The sequence below is a fragment of the Artibeus jamaicensis genome, unplaced genomic scaffold, assembly GCF_021234435.1.
Source record: "Artibeus jamaicensis isolate MK-2021 breed Jamaican fruit bat unplaced genomic scaffold, CSHL_Jam_final scaffold_916, whole genome shotgun sequence".
NCBI lineage: Eukaryota > Metazoa > Chordata > Mammalia > Chiroptera > Phyllostomidae > Artibeus > Artibeus jamaicensis.
In genome coordinates this window covers 2,564,995-2,585,014 of record NW_026522059.1, presented here as the reverse complement: position 1 = coordinate 2,585,014, position 20,020 = coordinate 2,564,995, and the positions used below count along the sequence as shown (strand labels likewise).

The following is a 20,020-nucleotide window of genomic DNA, read 5'->3' as shown; positions in this document are numbered from 1 at the left end:
CGGGCTGCAGTGCCAGCGTGTAGGGCCCACGCTCCTGTGGGACTGAATCCACGCTGCTGGTCACGGTCCCCTGTCCCAGGCTCACACAGCCCTGAGATGCGCCCAGAGCTGTCTCGTGTGAGCAGCCCCGCTTTGCTCCCTGTGATGTCCCTGCTCCCTGCCGCCACCCTGCTCTGAGCCCAGGGACTTTGACTGCCAGGCCCTCTGTGGGCCGCTGTCTCACGGGGTCAGGCCAGTGGAGGGCACCAGCATCCAGAGAGGAGGAGAGAGAAAGCAGGAGTGTCCAGGGGTGTCCTCCTGCTCCCTGCAGGCAGGGCCCTGCCCACGCCCACAGGGCTCCAGCTACCCACCCCCCACCCGCCCCCGCCCCGTCTCAGCTGGCAACCCTGCTGCTGCTCCACGCGGCCCCTCAGTGAGGACTGCTCCCAGCAGCTCCGCACTTCCTGTGCCGCTTCTCCTGAACCGTCCGACTGTGACCACCCTGCGGGCGGGGCCTGTGTCTTATCTTTCAGCACAGGCCCCGGCCAGCACAAGGGCACACGCAAGCAGATCCCAGGGAGTGTTTGTGAGTGTTTGGAGCTTAGGCGAGCGGACATGTGGAAAGGAGTCACAGAGTGGTCAAGAAACCGCAGGCCTCCAGCCTCAGGCGCCACCGGGCTGGGAGCCAGGCCCGTCCCTGCGACCCGGAGTCACACCCAGCGGCGTCCACCGCCAGCCCCTCCTCCACCACCCCTGTGAGACAGGACCCTCTGGGCTTCTCCCACCCAAGGGCCTCAGTCCAGGGAAGAAGTCAGGGAGGGAAGCTGAGACTGGGCCCAGCCCCCACCTGCTGGACCAGGATGGGAAGTCACCCAGCACTGGCCCGGTAGTGGGTGACTTCCAAGGTGGACGTGTCACTCTAATGAAGACACAGAGGCAGAACCCACTGGGAGAACCCACTTCAATCTCCCCGTCCTAGGGCGGGGCTGCCCTCAGGATGACCCCACCAGAGGTCAGCACCCTGGGGTCACGGGCTCTCCCTCTGCCCCACCCCCAGCCACAGTTCCTTTGCAGACAGACAGCTGGAAGACCCGGGTTACCTCGGAGGCTGTGGGTCAGCAGCCGTCGCCTCTGGGACAGCAGCACCCTTGACAAGGTCCAGGGGCTGACTCAGGGTCTCTGGGTCAGTCCCCAAGCCTGTCTGCGCCCAAGTTTTTACAGGCCTGCTCATCAGCAAAGGGGGCCCTGCCTTCACCCACTGGGTACAGAGCTCTGGCGGCAACATCTCCACGGGTGGGTGGGGCTGGACCCCAGCCCTCCCTAACTGCCTTGCTGCTGCTGCAGCCCTGACAGTGAGGGGACAGGACACGACTCTGGTGACAGGCACGTGCTGTGTGTAGGCGCAACTGGGTTTCTTACATTACAGAGTCTGGGAAATCGTGGCCTCGGGCCACTACCGTCACCCCCAGTCACGTGCAGAGGCCTGGCTGGCCCTGGCTCCGCGGCCCAGCCCCGCTCAAGAAGCCCAGCCCTGGACCGCTGGCCCCACACAGGCCCCTGTCCCGTCGTGCCCGCCCCCACCCCCAGCCCACCGTGAGCAGACTCACTTTCGCAGAGGCGGCGCCGCAGCTTGCCCCGGATCTTGTCGATGGCGTCAAAGTCGGACACGTGGAAGACGTGGGCTGACTTGGGCTCCGAGGCGATCTCCTCCAGCTCTTCCCTCAGCGCCTCCCCGACGCCCACCGCGAAGATGCGGATACCCGCCCGGTGGGCCGCGGCCGCCGCCTCCAGCACCAGGTCCTGGCTGCGGCCATCAGTCAGCAGGATGGCTACCTGCTTGAAGGCGCGGTTCCCTGGGCGGCCGCCGGCCAGCGGGGAGAAGCTGTGGCGGGTGATGTAGCGCAGAGCGTCCCCCGTGTTGGTGTGGCCGCCTTGGTAGGCCAGGGACTGTGCGGCCGCCTTGACGGCCTCCCCGGAGTCGAAGTGGCCCAGCTCGAAGGCCGTGGTGGGCTGGTCACTGTAGTGCACGACCCCCACACGGGTGTGTTCAGGGCCCACCTCGAAGGTGTCCACCAGGTTGGCCATCCACTGCTGGACCTTCTCGAAGTCCTCCTTGCCCACACTGGAGGATGTGTCCAGCAGGAACACGAGATCGTAATGGACAGTTTTGCAGCCTGCAAGGGCGAGAGAAAGGGCGAGCTGGGGTCAGGGGGCTGTGGAAAGAGGGGGCCCCAGAGGTGTGGCCACTGGCTCACCCCACCTGCCTCCGACACCCACCCACCCTGGCTCCCCCTGGCAGGCGGCCTTGTCCAGCTGCCTTGGAGCTCACACCTGACTTTCCTGTCACATGATGATGAGTGTCCCCACGGTTGTGGAGAGGTTCAGCTGACAATATACAATCTTACATGAAAGTGATTAACATTCATGGGCCAACACTGTGTCAGTTTGTTTGACTATGTGGTTACAAGTGAGTTCATAATTTTTTAAACCTGTCACAAAAAGAAAAAAATGCACGTCCATTTCAGAGAAGTCAGGAAAGGCAATCAAAAATATTTGAAGTGCTCATATTCCCATCTATACAGAGATAACCATTGTTAACCACAGTGCATAGACTTGATCATTTTCCATTTATTTCCACGTAGTTATTGATGGGAGTGGGATTGTACCAGACACGCTGATGGATAAGCTGTTTCCCTGCAATGTGCTGGGAACCCGTTTTCAGTGTGATAATGCCGGTTTCCATGGCTACAGAGAGTCCACTGCAAGGATAAACATAATTTATTTAGCCAGCGCTCTCTTGTTGGATATTAAAACAGTTTACTGTACTTCACTATTAGAAATCACATGAACTATATTGCATTCATATATTTTAAATGCAAATTTGGAAAATTCTATAATGCTTTATAAAATATGCTTAGCTTTTATAATAACTATACAAATGCAAATTTCGTATGACCTATACAATGCCTTTGATTAAACAAAAAACAGCATTAAACGATTTATCTCCGGCCCTCAGAGCAGCGAGGGCTGACTTTGCTCATCCTCATTTTATAATTACGTGATGAGCAGCAGTGTTTTCTAAATGCTGAAGTGCTGCGAGAACACCCAAGGGCACGACCAAGAAGCCCCCAGCTCAACTCTTCCAGAATCGGGGTCTTGGCCACGCCAAGAGCAGCAGCTGACCGGGCCTCTGGGAATACGGGGCACCAATATTTGGCCGGTAAACACGAAATAAAAACCAACACACACACACACACACACACACACACACACACAAAACAATTTGCCCAGCTATCAGGTTGGCCAAAGTCTCAGAGACCAAGGCAGCAGTTGGAAGGTGAAGGGGACACATTTATGTCCTGGGCGAGTGGCTGTGAGGTTTGTCACACTGCTTCGAGGGGTCTTAAAAGCCTTATGAATCTTTTGATCCACCAATTTCAAATCTCGTGATTAACCCCAAGAAAATAACCCGATAAATAGAAGGGGAGGAAATGAGATATAAGGGAGTTCAGGGCAGCATTGCCACGCAACAGCCTGAGACGAGCTATACCCGCCGTGCGGCACCGCTCAGGCAACGAGCCCCTGCATTCACACTTGGAGTGCCAGGTGGGCCCGACCGGGTTGGCTGTCAGGGAACCCTTGTCAGATACAGGTTCCCAGTGTATTGTCGGGGTGAAATGCATGTGTGTCCGTGTGGGAGTGTGCATGCACGCCTGAGTGACCCTGCAAAAAGACACGCTGCTTACCTCTGGCAAGCAGAACCACGAGTGAATTTTGTTATTTTGTATGGCTGATTTTCTATTTATAAACATGGATTAAGTTCAGAAAGCAGACTAACAATAAAGCTACACACACACTCACACACACACACACACACACACACACACAGATACGTCCCTGTCCCAGCCTGAATCGGTGCCGCTCTGGGCCATTCCACCTCTACCCTTCCCTCTTGTTCTACAATCCAAGTTGCAACCCGCCTGTGGGGAGCGGGGGTTAATCCCGGGAAGCCTGGGATTGATCCCCAACAGAATTAGAGCTTCTAGAGCGTGTTTGCCAAACATGTGGGCTCAGAGATAATTCCTGGGGAGTCTTTCTCCTCCACACAAAAGGCCATCCTTTTGTCTACGAGACAATCATGTCCCAGCCTGTTCACCATACTCGCCACTGTGGGCCAGGCAGGGCCCGGCCTGTGGGCTGTGATCCTTGAACAAATTACTTTCAATGCTGCAGAAAGTTCATTGGTTCCAGAGGCCTCACCAAGGGGCCCTTGGGAGCTCCGCATGCATCTCCTCCTGGCGCCTGGGCAGCAGACTGTGTTGTAGGCACAGGAGAGCTACTACAAGTGAGGCCTGAGGAAGGACCCCGACTCTGAGGCGGGTGCCCTGGTTCCTGGCCTCTGCTGGGCCACAGGTAAAGGCCAAGTGACCCCATCAGATGACGTTTTTCTGGAGCCTTGTTTTCTCCCCTACGAAATGAGGGCTTGGAAAAGCCAGTCCTCGACCTTCCCACGGCTGAAATGTGCAATCCCGTGTGTCAACTGTGCGGTGCAGCTTGTCTCGGTGGACACAAATCCACAGGACTCCCCCAAAACCGGATGTCCACGGGCGTCCAGCAAGCCACGCTTTAGAGTCTCCGGCAAAGGAAAATACTCAGCAGACTTTGTAACAACACAGAAACACAAGCCTTTGGGGCTTTGTTTTTGCTTTCTTTTTTGCCATCCTGCAGGCTCAGAGAAGACAGCAGGGGTCTAGCTCAGAATGTGAGCCCCCAGCCTCCTTACCTTCATGGGGCTTTGGCCTCTCCTCACCTGGGTTCCTCATCTGCCAAATGGGCTTGGAGCTTTGCGTGAGACAGGGCTTTATGTGGGGGTAGAGCTTTCCATAGGGCAGGATTTATGGGGTGGAACTTTTTATTTGGGGCGGAGCTTTATGTGGGGCGGAGCTTTACATGGGGCGGAGCTTTAGTGCAGTGGAGCTGTAAATTGGGTTGAGCTTCACCTGCAGGTGGCACTCTACAAAAAGCGACGCTTTAATCCAACTATCCAGCGACAGGTGCCCAGTGCTTCCACTGGTCCTGCGTGTCTCCACACCGATGGTGCCTTCCTCCAGGAGGCCCTTGGACAGGTGAGCAGAGACACATGGTCAAGTCAGGGCTCCCCGCCCACCCCAGGCTTCCTCTTCTCCAGTGAATTTTCCTGCTTCCTGTATCACCTGTGCACCTGACCTGGCCACCTCTTCTGGCCAGACCCTGTGTGTCCATTTCCCCTGGAATGGCCCCAAAGCCTTTACAGGACCTGACAATGGGATACGACAACACGACAGTGCCCTAACCCCTGCCCACTGCCCCCAAACCCGACAGGCACTTGAGAGGGACATTCTGGAATTCACTCAGGACGGAATCGGACAGCTCACTTTTCTCAGACACGCACTCACACACACAGACACATGACCTGGCTGGGCAACCGACACACACAGTCACCGGCCCACGCACAGGCACACCTGTGTGCTGCACACTCCCACACGCGCAGACGTGCGCCCCGTCCACCCAGACACGGACTGGCAGCCCCACCTGCCCTCTGGGCCCGACAGCCGCGGGGCCCGCCCCACAGCAGCAGCATCCACAGGAGGCAGGAAGCCGCGCGCCCTCGCTGACCAGCCATGGCTCTTGTGCTTGGGCGTTTGTCGGCCGGCAGGAGACACCGTTAGGCTCTATGGGAGCATTTCCTGTGTGAAGAAAGACACGCTTTTAGAGGAGGTCCTGACACTCCTCACAGCCAACAGCGTGACCCTCCCCTGACTCCATCAGTCCCCCACCCATCCACCAGCGAACATGTGCCCAGAGCTGCCTGGCCCCTTTGTGGCCGACCACCCAAGGCTACGCCTGTGGCACCAACACCGTTGTCTCCACCGTATTTTCTATTTGTGATGTTTCAGGCATTTAACAGGTCATTTTATTAGTTTGATATGTCACAAGAGGACAGCTTTGCACCTGTCTTCACGTATATGGAGTTGTCATCTCAGGGCAGGTTTGTGGAAAACGCTTAGGATGTCATGTGAGTTTTGAAAGGATCCTGATGAGATCCTCAAACTGCTTCACCAGCAGCGGCGCTGGTTTCTGCCCCTCCAGCCATGTGGGGGTGTGGGGTGCCCCCACGGCACCACACTGGCAGCAGCGAGTTTGATCGTTCCTTCACGCGTTGCCAGCGCTGTAGGAGAAAGTTTGGTTCTTGCTTCCTGTGCCTTTCTTTGCCTCATGAGGTTCATCAGCTGAGTGCACCTTCCTCCCTCTGTATTTATTTTACTTCCGTGTCCATTTCCAAAAGTACTTACCGTTATCAATACAAGATCCAGGAAAGAAAAAGCAGTTTATAGATTTCGCAATTGATTTAGTCACTTAACAGACACTAACCAGTAGCCCTGTGCCAGGAGCTGAGGGCAGGCCAATGACTGACACCCAGTCCCCCCTCGAGGGCACTCTTGGGCACTGGGGGACAGCTGAGACTCTGGGCCACAGTAAAGTCAGGTAAAATGAGCGAGCGCAGGTAGAGGGAAGCGCAAGGGCTTATGGGAACACCAAGTGTGTGCCGGGGGAGGGGTCACGCAATCATTTCAGAGGAAGGTCTGGCTTCCTGAACTAGCACCAGCCTTGCCAAGTTAGGGAGGCATTCCTTAGTTCACGGCCCCTACCTCTATCTGCAAAGGCAGCGATGGCCGATCACGCCCTTCTCAGATTGCCATCTCTCTGACTTGCAGGGACCCTTGTAGTTACGTGAGCCCACCCGGGTACTCCAGGTTAATGGCCACAGTTTAATGTCCAGGTTGGTAGCAGCCTTAATCCTGCCTTGCCATGTGACATAAAACATTATCAGAGACTGGGGTGTGAACACTTTCTGTGTGTGACGACAAACGCATCACATGAATTTCGCCATTGTAACCATTTTAAGTGTGCGATTCGGTGGCATGTTGTACAACCAACACCACTGTCTATGTCCAGGACTTTTTGATCACCCCAGACTGAAACTCTGAAACCATCAAGCGGTAACAGGAGCTGCCTTTTGGTTTATTCAGGGCTTCTTTAGTTTCTCTTGATGATTCATAGTTTCCAGTGTATAAGTGTTGTGCCTTGTTAATTAAATGTATGCCTGTGTATTTTATGCTAGCTTTTGATGCTATTGTAAATAGTCTTATGTTTTTAATTTCCCTCATTGGATTATTTGCTGCCAGGTAACAGAAATGCTACAGATTTTTAAGTATTGATTTGGTATCATGGAATTTTGCTGATTCTATTTATTATAATAGCTTTTTGTAAGTTCTTTGGGGCTTTCTACATATAGGATCTGGCGACAATCCTTTATGTCACATGTAGAGATCATTTTACTTCCTCCTTCCCAAGTTAGATGCCTTAACTTCTTTTTCTTATCTAATTGCTCTGGCAACAATCCCTTAGTCATGGTTTGTCATTCTTTTTCTGTATTATAATATTTGCTTTGTTCCTATTCTTTGAGGATTTTTGCATCCATGTTCATGAGAGATTTTGGTTTGTCATTTTATTTGTCTTGGAATGTCTTTCTTTAGCTTTGGGATCATAGACTGAGGGCTGAAATGTTCCCGGTGCTCCTCTATTCTGGAAAAGACCGTAAAGAAGAGAATGGCCTTCAGCCCAGGGGTAAAAAAATGATCACAGTGAATGTGCCCTGAGTATGGCCTGGTGTGGGGACAGTGAGCATGTCCTCTCCATAAAATGAGGAAGATCTCTGCCCCCAGCCCCGCCCGTCCCGGGCGGCAGCCCCCCCACACCACAGTGGGCACCCCGATGTCCTCTCTCTCTCACCAGCCCTGAGCTCTTTCCGGGGCTTGGCTGCCCAGCTGGCATGACGTAGGCCGCACCCCATCCTTGGGAGGCCGAGCTCTGCCATTAGTCTCCAAAGTCCAGCAATTAATTTACTAAGCTGAGTTTCTTCCACAAGCCAGCCGTCACCATAGTAACCAGCATTCCCTATTCAGGGACCCAGAGGTGGGGGAGGAAAGACACTGAGCAGGCAGCAATTTAGAGGGAGAAAATGAGATTTAGCACACTCACTGCTCGGGCAGCCTGGGCAGAGGGTGAGCTCAGTGTGACTCGGACGGCCTGCCGCTGCCCACCAGGGGCGAGGGCTGGGGCAAACGAGGCGCCACTGATGTGTTGCTGGGGTGACAGGAGACACTCGGGGCAGGAATCTGGCTGAGCCTTAAAGCATAGGGTGGCTGGGTCCAGACCACTGAGCCAGCTCCTCCTCCCGCAGGCCCAGTGTCGGGCCTCTGCTGCGTGTCTGCTGAGCCGTGTGTGCGGCAAACCCCAGTTGCCGGTCAGGGATAGGAGAAGGGAACGGGGTGGCTCCGGTCTGCGCAGAGCTGCCTGAGAGCCAGACTGCCCGGGAACAGCTGGAGGTCAGAGGCCTGGACTCCACACTCCTCTCCGTGTGACCTCAGTCACCAAATACGTGCCTGGTACCCTCTGTACCCCAGGCGCTATCCTAGGCGCTGATTCCTCCCAGGACGGCTGACGTCTTGATGAAGCTTGTCCATAGGAATCCCTGTGTTCACATTTCAGTCCTGCCTCTTACGAGCTGTGCGAACCAGGGGCAGTCACTCAACCTCTCTGGCCCTCTGCCCGGGCACATGCACAGTGAGGGTAACAGCACCTGCGTCCCAGGCCATTGGGAGAGCTGGCCGAGCCCCCGCATGTAAAAGGCTGAGAGCCTCGTCTGGCCACGGAGCGTGCGCAGGGCAAGCTGCTGCTGCTGTCACTGTCCAGTCGTTTCCTCACCGGTAAAACGGGAACAATGTCCCCTGCTACTCGGCCCCGTAGAGGAGCTTGCATAAGTCAACGGGCGTGCTGATTCTTTGTAAAGTGCTGACCATTACTGCCGTGATAGGTGTGAAGGGGGACCTGTCAGCGTGACCTGCAGAGGGAGGTCAGCTGCACAGGGGCCTGGGAGCGTCGTCATTTCCGTCTCCGGTTCAGTCACGCCCTAAATTCGTGTTAAACCCTGAGTGCCGGGCACTGTCCAGGGGGCTCACAGCCTAGTGGTGGAGACAGACAAGCAGGCACGTGCCGGCTTTTCTTTGTTGTCAGTGCACTGGGGGGGGAGGGCAAGCACCTACTGCAAGCCTAGGGGGTCAGGGAAGGCTTCCTGGAGGAGGTGATGCCTGAATTGAGCTAAACCTGGAAAGGGGGTGGGGAGCGGGTGGGAAGGCACCGGGAACAGCCAGCCTCCCTTCCAGTGTCGTTCCGGAGCAGGAGGCACAGTGCTCTGGTGGAAGGGAGGACGGGGTGGTGACGGTGGTGTGGAGCAGGTGGTGGGAGTTTGTGGAGAGGGAGCCATTCAAGTCTGAGGAAAGAGAGTTAAAAGAGTGGTCTGGGGGCGTGTGTGTCGACCCAGAGACAAGGGTCAGACTTTGGTCCTGGTACCAGTGGCTGTTCTCATGCATCTTCTGCTGTGATTTAGGACACCCTCCTGAGGAGGGTGAATCCACCAGGGGGGCCGAGGAGGACATCAGTGCAACATCCAAAGAGAGATGCTGATGACCTTTCCCAGCAGGCCGAGGGGTCCAGCTGCAGCTGCAGGTCCCGAGACACCAGGTGACTGGCAGAGAGCAGAGGGACAGAGGGTGGAGAAAGCTCTAGGGAAGCCCAGAGGGACAGTTTGAGCATCTGGGAGCCGGTCAGGGAGGAGGTCGGACAGGACAAGTTTGGGAGGAACACAGCGTGTTTGAGGCACTTGGAAGGTAGGCACTGGAGTCTAGAGCTCAGAAGAGATACTGGGGAAGTGCAGAGGGGACAGGAGACGGGGCTCCAGGGTGCACTTACACAGGAAGCGTAGAACAAAGCTGAGGCCCCAGGAGTCTTTGGTCCTGCAAAAACGAGCAAGAAAACCGGCCCTGTCCTGTGTCCTCTCCATTCAGACACCCAGGGTTTCCCCGGAATCAGCTGAAGCCCTATGCTACCAACACGCAGGATTAATTTAATTGAAGGAGGTGGAAATTGGGTGAGAAATGTGATTTCCTGCCCTCCTTTTTTATGCTGTGGAATTCAAAAATATTGCCGGTCGCTTATTTTTCCCCTAGAAGAGGCCAGATGCCAGCTGTGTCCCACAGCTGCTGACGCTGTGAGTGAAGCCCGAGCCATGCTGGCCCATTCCTGAAGACTCCCACACTGAGACCCCCAGCACTTGGAAGGCACAGCTCATCGTGCAGCCGTGACCAGCTTCTTCAGGATTCTGCACCATTGGAGTCATTGATTAACTAATTAAGCAAACACTTCTCAAGCCCCGGACGAGGTGCTGGGCATCATTTTAATCACTGGGCACAGCAGCATCCTGCCTCCAGCTGACATTCCAGGGAGAGAAGACAAAAACCAAGAAAGGACACAAAGAACAATCTGATTTCCAAGAGTAATCACTGATTCGGACACACCGGGGTCATGTGACAGGTGGTGGCTTGGGAGGACAATTTTACCCCGCCGTCCCCACACCCTCACAAGGATCCACTGAGGCTCCTTGCACACGAACAGGACCTTGGGGCTCACACGGGGACCCTGCAGTGACCCCTCACTGCCTCCAGGTGCAGCTCGGAGCCCTGCCTCTCAGGGACCTTCATGGGCTGGCTTGTACCCGCCGCCTCTCCAGCCTCAGCTCTGTCACCCGACTGCAGGTGTGTGTCCGTGTGACAAAGGGGGGGAGAAGGGGACATGGGCCGCGCAGGGCAGCGCAGGGCAGGGGCAGCCTGCAGTCCCAGGATGCCGCAATGTGACGACATGAGTGAATTGCCTGCGCCACAGACGGGAGCTCCGTTTGGTCACTGGGTCAGTGCTAACCAAGAGAGCTGGAGCTGTTAGGAGCCGTGGAGGGGAGCTTGCTTTGGAGATGCCAAAGGCCACCTGGTGTGACATTGAGATTCCCAAAGGCCAGAGGCGCCTGAACTTTTGTGCGGCATGAGGCAAACATTTCCCACCCTGTTTTGGTTTGTTTGGTTGGTTGGTTTGGTTTGTTTGCTTGTTTTAAGAACCAAAGTAAATATTTCCTTAGGATAAAAAAGCAATGACAACAAATTGCAAAATTTAAAAAGCTGACAGAGACCACAAACATCAAAAAATCCAGGAAAAAATCTCTTTTGACTGCCTGACTCCTGCTGTATTTTCCCTATATTTTTAGCTGTGCATGCCAAGATCCACTTCATTTGCAACAATTTCGTAACACATTTCCTCTGGTGAGAACGGATAACCATGCCATTTTTAAACTTTGGCGGGTGTGAGCCACGGTTCCCCCCCAGCCAACCATAGCAGGTGGGGCCGCCTCGCCCCCGGGGCTCCCCGCCCCCAGCCCCGGGGTGTGTTTGGCCCCCTGAAACCCTTTCCTCCCTCCGAGTCTGGTCTTCCCACCCCACCCGTGACTGACAGCTCTGTTTCACAGGCTTTGCCAGCACGGCCCTGTTCAAGCTCCCCTGCGTGGACTGACCTCCCAGCCCAGGCAGGCACCCCTGCAGCATCCTTCCCGGCCGCGTCCCCTCAGCCAGCCCCACCCGCAGGCTCCTCCTGGTGTTTCGGGTCCAGTCACACACCTGAGAGCGGCCACAGCCCGTTCTGAGTCCTTCCCCATCTTCTTTCTCCCTCCCGACTACCCTGCTCTCTGTTCGGTTCACAAGAGACTGTCTCAGATTTCAGGGTCCTGAGGACACGGAGACATTTCTGCTTCACTTATTTTGAGCAGCGTCTGGTCTGATGAAGCCATGCACATAAATAGCGCTGCAGCACCCACACCGGCTCTGGAGGTACTGTCCTGGCAGGGCCCCCCTTTCCTGGGGGAGCGTAAGAGGCACCCACAGACAGTGTCCCACCCGCACAACTGTGAGACAGGGGGTAGCGTCTCCCGTCTCCGGGCCATGGCCCCCCGCCCCGGGCTCCACACGGAATGCACTCCGGGTCTTGTCTGCTCCACGCCCGGCTGCAGTCTGCGCCAGCCTCCCTCTCCAAACTGTAGCTGCCTCGCGGTCCCGGAGGGACGACAGTCCCCAGCACAGAGCCCTGTTGCCCGGCAGTGGCGGTCATAAAAAATAAGAAACGCTACACACACTGGATTAGAGGAAGCTGTTATTAGCAGAGAATGCTTCTCGGCACGCCTTCCACCCCGGCCGTCCTCCCCCACTCGCGTATAACACAGCCCGGCCTTGGGACCTCCTTCTCCAGCCCAGACCACGTCCCTCCCCCCCAGAGCCCCCCCAGCGTTTTCTTTCCCTGGCTCTGACACTTTGTCTGCGCTCCCACTTCCGGGACGGTGGCTTGGCCTTGCCAGGCACGCACGCTCCTTCTCACCCTTCAGAACCCAGCCTGTGCCCCTTCCCTCTGGGAAGCCCTCCCTGGCTTCCCGGGCAGGGTGTGGGTCCCTGTCTTCTTTAGACTCCCAGGGTGAGGGGCGCAGAGCCCGTCAGAGCAACGGAGAGAACTGAACTGACATGTCGGGTATCTGAACTCTGCTTAATGCCAGTAATATATTAACTTCGTGGTAAGAGGGCATTCTCCTTCATTTGTCCAACACAAAAAACCGTTAAACAATCTCGCTGCACCTACATCCTGTGAACAGAGCAAGCCTGTGGATTAGCACAGAGGCCACTGTGTTGGCCTCGTCACCAAGGGTGTTTCTTTTCTTCCAAGAAATCACCCCCGTTGCTCCCCGAGCCCCATGGCTCTGCAGACGTGAGCATGCAGGGGTCGGGGTGCACCGGGGGTAGGGAGTCCGGCGAGGAGGGTTCTGTGGGATGAGCTTCCTTCCCGAGGAGGCAGTCCCCAAACTCGCCCAGCACAATGGGACAGGCAGGCTCTGAGCCACCACCAGGTGGGGCTCCTGGCTCATCTCCGACGGGGCCCAAGGCAATCGCCTGCTCTCCACCTGAACCTCCATCCGGGCCAACCACCACCTGGCGAGGTTAACGAGCTTGCTCCCTGGCTTGTTCACTCATCCATTCCCGCACTTGTGTCCTCATTCATCGTCCCTGAGTGAGGAACGTCTCTCCCTCACCTCTCTCTCATCGTTCGGTCTGCTCGCTCACCGGTCCGCCCATGCATTTCTGCACCTCCGCCCTCTCACACTCACCGCCCACCCCCCATACTTCCACACAAATGCACACTCGTGCCGCCAACGCCGTGCCGCCCACCGCCCTTCCCAGGCTGCACCAGAGCCGTGGAGCTGGGGCCAGACGAGGAACCGTTTCTGCCTCTGGGACCACGTGGGAAGGGGACCGTCCGAAGGAGGAACAAATACGTTAAGGACAGGGTGGCGAACCCTCCTCTTCCCCCCGAGGACTCCAGGAGGCCTTCTGTGAAGGCCCAGCCCGAGCAGGCAACTCGGACACGGAGCAGGGGGCGAAGCAGAGGAGAGGGGCGGAGGACGGGAGAGCAGCGTCGTGGGGTGTGGAGCAGAGCTCTCCTCGTCCGGCCATTTGTCTGTGGACAGGTCAGACAGCCTCGTACTTGCAGTGACCACTGAATGCCTCCAAGGTGTTGCAGAATTCTGTGGGGGGGCCGGTATGAACACGCGGTGCCAGGGTCTGCAATCCCATATGAGTTCGATGCATGCTGACTGGTCGGTAGCACACGGCGCCAGAGCCATCACTCACCCGGGACACACCGCAGGCACCTGGGCACAGGGCTGTGCTTCCCCTCCTTTCCCTGAGCACACCCGGCACCTAGCAGCGTGTGTCAGTCAGTGCACAACCGAGCCCCGGAGGAAGAGCTGCTGTGAAATGACCAACCAAAATGCCAGGGGGGGTGGAAGTCTCTGGTTACACACAATGCATGGAGGACAGCTACTGAGTCCCCGAGGGAGGGAGCGACCCGGGGGCCGTGGCACTTCCCTTCTCACTGTAGGGGCAGGCTGGTGTGGCTGAGGGGGCTGCCGGGGCCCGCGGGGTCTTGGAACAGTCGTAGAGAATGACCTACCAGGAGCGGGGGACACCAGACCTGCCCCCAGGGCCCTTGGCCGACGCTCCTCGTGGTCTCCAGGTGGCAGGGCTCGGCACAGAGACGTGCTGAGAGGGGCTGGAACCCGCGCAGCTAGAAACGGAAGGGCCACCTCCACACCCGGCCCCGGCCCCGGCCCCAGCCCACGCTGACCCACGCTGCCCAGGCCCCGGAGGCAGGCCCCCGGCTCAGCGGGGCCGCCTGGTCACCAGGCAGAGCCCTCCCCAGGCTGGAGCCGTCGTGGGGAGGGACAGCGCCTGGCAGGCACGCCCCACGGGGGTCCCTGCCCTGGGCACGGTGCAGACCCGGAGGGTGTACCCGACCCTGAGACTTCAGTCACTCACTGAGTTGGGACTTAAGCCCAGTCTCGTGCCCTCCACATCCGTGTGTCCGGCACTGGTCACCACTGTTCTGAACTGACGCTGTCCCACAAAGATTTGTGCAGCTCCTACGGTGTCCTGCCTGCACTGGGCAGACACCAGCAGTTTACACGAAAGTAAGGCAAAGCCCGTGAACTTGAGGAACTCAGTGCCTTGTGGCACAGACAGACAAACCATAGCGGATTACGGCGGGGGCGGGGTAGCACCGTCCGCAGCACGGGGCGCTGGGGGCACAGCAGGTCCAAAGTCCAGATGCCGGGAGAAGCCATGCTGACCTGCCCGCAGCGGCTCAGGAACGAGGGTCGGGCTGCTGCGAGGGGTTTCTCTGGGGGCCTCACTCTGTCCATTGCTGAAGACAAGTGGGGGTCGTCACAGCCCTGCCCTGGGAACTCACGGCAACGTCCGACCAGGCAGAGCAAAGCACTTACAACACATCGGCCTTGCAGTTGACAGAGCACTTCCTAGGACCCAGACGCCGTTCTGAACAAACCTGGTTCAGTCTGTGTCCTTCTGGTCCCTCAGTTGTTCTCAGCCTGGGATTGATGTGCGTGTGTGTGTGTGTGTGTGTGTGTGCGCGCGCGCGCGCGTGTGTGTGTGTGTACGAAGCTGTGAAAGGGCGTTTGCCAGGCTGCCGAGTTGCGGGCGGACGGCTCAGGGGGACGGCCATGTCGTCACGTGTACCAGTGTGCTTTTGTTACTCGAACCACTTAAAACATTCTAATGAGAAATGTTTTTTGAAAGAAAAACAGATTCTGAATGGTATGTCTGCCTTTCTGTATGAATTCCACTCATTTACCTTCAGCACACACCTAAGGACGTTGGGAATTTTGGTGGAGGCCATGGCCTCTGCCTCAGACGTAGGTTCGAACCCCTGCTGGACTGCACGTCCGTAAGCCTCCATTTGCCCATCTGTGGGGGGATCAGCGTGGGGGGCAGCACAGCCAGCTCACAGCAGAGAATGGCGCGTGGGGGAGGGCCCAGCACACAGCCCAGAGCCAACTGGCGCTGGGGGGAGGTGAGGCCCCGCATCCACGCCGCGGGGCATCTCGAGTTTCCAGCTCACCAGAGCGTGGGCTTCCTCCACTTGGTAGTTACCGTGTTGGGCAGCCTGGCATGTCTCCCACTCCTGAGTCAGGGGTTGGCCGAAAAACCCCCAGGGACCCACCCCACCCCGAAACAGTCCCCGCGCGCCTCCCTCCTGCTCCAGGTGTCCTTGGCGGGCCTGCCATCGACAGTGACGCCTTCTTTTGAGGGATGCTTTCCCAGCTCGAGGGAAAAGGCCTTTGCCGACATGGGCTCTGTTCCCCAGGTGTGACTTGGAACCCTCCCTCCTTGTGTCCCCTGTCCCTGTCCTCAGGTAACCCGTCCACTCTCCGATTTTCCCTTCCTTGTTTCTGCAGCAACAATATGGACGGCACCCCATTCACGCTCCCGGCCACAGTGACCTCACAGCCTGGGCTGGCCTTCCTGAGCGCCGTCCACTGCTCAGCGCCAGAGGAGGAGAGCAGGCAAGGCCAGCGGAACCCAGACCCCGCCGACAAAGCACTTCCAGGGCAGGACCTCAAGCTGAGAGAAGGCCTTCCATGCTGCCCTGGCCCAAGCAGCCAGGGTTCAGATCAGCCCTCCGCCAGCCCTGGGAGATGGCCAGCCCTGGCCCTGGACTGGACTCCCATGCCCAGTGGCATTTCCTCCACTAGTTCTCCTGCTTCCACCCTCTGGGGCCCGGAGGACAGAGCAGCTGCCTCTTGGTCATGGAAGCCCTCCAGGCCACCGTGGCCACACGTCTTCCTCCCCGCCCGGGGACCTCTGCTATGGTGGCACTGACCCTTCCCCGTGGGCCACGGCTTCCCTCTCTGCAGCTGACTTGAGGGGGAACCAGAGGAAGGGAGAGAACCCAGGTCACCCAGTCCCGGGGAGACCCTGCAGTTCCCGTGGACGCCCCTGGAGGGCCGAGGGCACACGCCTGGCTAGAGCGGGCAGCTGCTCGGACGGCCGTACCGGGAATCAAGGGAAAGCCCCCATCTGCTCGTTTTCTGAGAAGCGGAGGTTGAGATTTGTCCAGGAAACCCCCTGCACCCTCTGCGTCAGCAGCCCTAAAACAAAGTCAATCGTCGATGAGGCTTAACCCCTGCCTGCGGCTGGGCCAGCAGACAGGCCTCCTGCTCGATCGTCTTGTGGGTGTGCAAGAACTTTGGAGAAGCTGCTGAAACTCTGAAGACACCCCGGAAAAACCAGGTACGAGCTAATTTCTTCTCCAAACATTTCCAAAGGCCTGTGGGTTCCCTGAGTCATTCCTGGACCCCCATTAAAGGACACCCTTGTCTCCTCCAGCCTCTTGCCTTACTCAAAGGCCCAGCAACAAGGTGACAATTTCCCAAAGTCACACAGTAGGCCCCTGAGCCACAGAGTGACAAGAAGATCGAGGATGGCGGGGGAGGGGTGTGCTTTATCCCCCAGACACATCCATGCCGCCCCCTCCCCAGGCCTGGGAAGCAGAAGCAGACTAAGGCCAGTCACACACTGACCAGGTACCAGAATCATCTCACTTTGTCCCGCCTAGCGAATCCCCTTGGCAGAGGAGGAAACTGAGGCTCACAGGACACAGACTGCTAGCCCTGGGTGTCGGGACAGAGTGATAGAGGACAGGAAAGCAAGACAAATGGCAGTCTCCACCCTTCACCTGCCCTCCTGCACTGCCGGGCAGCACACCTGTGGGCCAGCCTCTCGCCACACGCAAGCCCGGGGATTCTGAACAGAACAGCTCAGTGAACTCGCTAGAAGGGGCCCGGAGACGTGGCCCTCACCGGCGGCGCAGGGTTCTGGCTGTGCAGGGTTCTGCCAGGCGGACATGGTCAGGAGGGGTGGACGGACTGGGCGCTGGACCGAACTGTGTAGAGACAGAGGTGCTGGCCCGAGGTCCTGGAAGGTGACAGGTGTGAAGTTCTGGGGAGGGGACCCAGGCAGAGAGCTCCAGGACAGCGGAGGGCCGCCTCCTCCAGGGGATGCCTAGTCAGCATGTCCCTGTCATCTCTGTGTCTGTCAGCCTCCGCAGGGACAAGTGAGGGCACGTTCCCCCACCTACGCTTTCTAACCTGGACATGAACATGAACTGCTACCAAGGACAATATGCAGAAGAAGGGACCAGAACCCGTCCCCGGCTGGAGAAAATGAAAGTGGGAATACAGTGCTGGACAGGAAGAGATCTAAATTTAGACCCAAATGGTGGGGTTCCTTTTGACAATAAATGCAAAACTGAAGAGAGAGGATTCCCCCCGCCCCTGCCGGCACTTTCTCTCCCTCCCATTTTTCTGGCTCTTGCTCCAAATCTCTTAATGGAAAGCGGAAAGAGGCCGGGCAGTCTCAGCCACTGTGAAAGCCGCAGCTCCGAAGGAAGCTGGCATCTGACACCCTGCAGTCTCCCTGGACCCCTGCCCGCCTCCCGGGTCCCTCTGCAGGCGGGCATCACACAGGCGGTTCTCAGGGCCTCGTTCCACTTGACTCCGAGGTCTGGGCAAATCACAGAGCCCTCCGCTTGGGCCAGGCTCACTCCCGGACAAGCTCGGGCTCCAGAAGGGAATAGTTCAGTTTGCAAAGGGTACACTCCCCCCCCACGCACCCCTGGCTCTGCCCGCCTGTCCCCGGAGAGGGTGGGGGCCCGAGACTCCCCACAGAGACTCCCCACCCACCACCTGCAGCCCCAGCAGAGAGAGCCAGCCTTACCTGGCCGGGGTGCCGGCTGGGGCTCCAGTCCGGGCGGGTCCTCTGGAAGCAGTGAGTCCTGGAGAAGACGCAGCCCTGGGCCCCCTCCTGGGGTCACCTGCCAGCAGCCGCACCGGCCCTGCCCCGAAGTCTGGCAAAGTCACTCCCTAGACCAGACTTGTAATAAGCCTGGGGGTTTCCCCCAGGCCAGAGGTCATGAGACAGAACTAGTTTTAAAGCAAACAACTAAATAAATACAGCAAGAAGTTAAGGCTTAGAACTTAGACGATAAAATAGAAAGTGTGGGGGAAACAGAAAATGGAGAAAGGGGGGCACTTTCTCGGGGAGAAAGGCAGCAGAGGCAGCTGCTGGATCCCCCCAGGGGCAGAGTGGCCGGAGTGGTGGGATGCCCAGCCCAGAGCCCTGGGGGGAGGAGCCAGCGGTGGGCAGGCCCCGAGGAGGTGGGGGGTGGGGCCGGGCCGGCGGGAGGGGCGGTGGATTCCCGAGGGAGACCTGTTCCCTCAGGGCAGAGAGGCAGGGGCCAGGGGAGGTCCCCAGAAGGAAGCCTGGTGTCAGGGGCTGCGCTGGATTCCGGGCAGCCGAGAGGCGTCCCTAGGAAGCCCAGGACACAGACTGACAACTCTGCCCAATTATAGACTTCCCAGGATATTTCGGTGCCTTTTACCACCGGGTCTGAAATAGCCCCGTCCTAGGCAGCAACTGTGGCCAGTCTGGACAGCTTAGCGGGCAGGGGGAGGAGGGCAGGGGCAGCGTGGCTTGTCCTGCTCACGGAGAGTTCCACTCCAGACCCAGCCCCTACCTGCCTCTCTGCTCCCGCTCCCCCCGGGGGAGAGTGGGTTGAGCCCCTCCGATTTAGTGAGCCCTGGGAAGGCTCAGAGAGAGCAGGGGTGGCGAGGAGGACCCTTTCCTCCCTAAAGGGCGGCTCCGGCCCCCAGCGAACAGAGGGTGAACCGCTGCCAGCCCAAGGGGCTCCTCCAATTTTCCTTCTGACCTGGGTCCTAAAAGTGGCCTGGGCTGGGGGACTTGGAAGTAGCTGAGAACGTGGCTTCATTCCTGTGACCTCGCCCGCCCTCACACCCTTCCCCAGGTGGCCCCTAAACCCTGGGACACCTCTACACGGCTGTGTGCCGGGGAGCAGCGTTTAATGAACAGGCAGCACGGGGCTCATCTGGGGCGCAGGGAGTTCTCAGCAACCTGCCCTGCCTTCCCCTCCGCCTTGTTTCCCAGCCCGTGCCGGTCCATCCCGCCCCCGTTCAGGAAGTGCCCACTGGGGCCACGCAGCCTGGGGAGCCGGCTACACGGAGCAGAGGTGGTGCTGTGAGGAGAGGCCCTGGCGCGGGATGGCGCCGTGCTTAGCAGAGCCACAGGGGGTTGGAGGCAGCGGAGAGTGAGGTGGCACGTGCTCCAGACTGCGTGGCTCACTCGCTTGCTCAGCAAGCAACGGCCGTCAGGAGCCCAGGGTGCGCCAGGGCACCCGGGGCTGGGGGCTGGGCCTGGGTGTGCCTCCGGGCATCCTGGATGGGGGTGGGGGTGGGGGAGACGGAAACCAGGGCAGCGGACCCCATAGTGAATTGCTGGTTGTCCCGGGTGCCCTGACAGACAGTAAGGAAGTGAAGGAAGGGGACATTGGGAAGAGTGGGGAACAGCGAGCCAGGCAGGGCAGCAGCAGGTGCAGAGGCCCAGGGTGGAAACCAGCACGAGGCGGCCAGGACACCGCAGGGGTCCCCAGAACAGCCCCTCCCTGTGAGGCCTGGCTCAGAGGACAGAGTCCCCCTCCAGCACCAGGAACCCCCTCTGGAGCCCCCCCTGGAGCCCCGTGGCGTGGCTCTCCTGCCTCCTGCCTCCTGCTGCAGACCAGGGGACAGGCTGGGCGCCCCGCACACCCAGCACTGCCCCAGCACCTCCTCCCTGGGCTTTTCCGCACCGAGCCTGTCCTCGCACGTGGG

At 58.3% G+C, this 20,020-nt stretch overlaps 1 protein-coding gene across 1 annotated transcript in view; it reads right to left on the bottom strand.

Annotated features, from left to right (window-relative positions):
* The window catches only part of COL22A1 (collagen type XXII alpha 1 chain), a 166,270-nt gene extending 147,818 nt beyond the window's left edge, over positions 1-18,452 (bottom strand). Inside the window, exons 1-3 of the mRNA XM_037166749.2 lie at positions 18,075-18,452; positions 5,551-5,705; positions 1,587-2,153 (exon numbers count right to left, since the gene is read on the bottom strand). Of these exons, the coding sequence (XP_037022644.2) occupies positions 1,587-2,153; positions 5,551-5,641 (658 nt within the window). The 5' untranslated portion in view covers positions 5,642-5,705; positions 18,075-18,452. The remainder of the gene's footprint in view (positions 1-1,586; positions 2,154-5,550; positions 5,706-18,074) is intronic.
* Between the last annotated feature and the right edge of the window lie 1,568 nt (positions 18,453-20,020).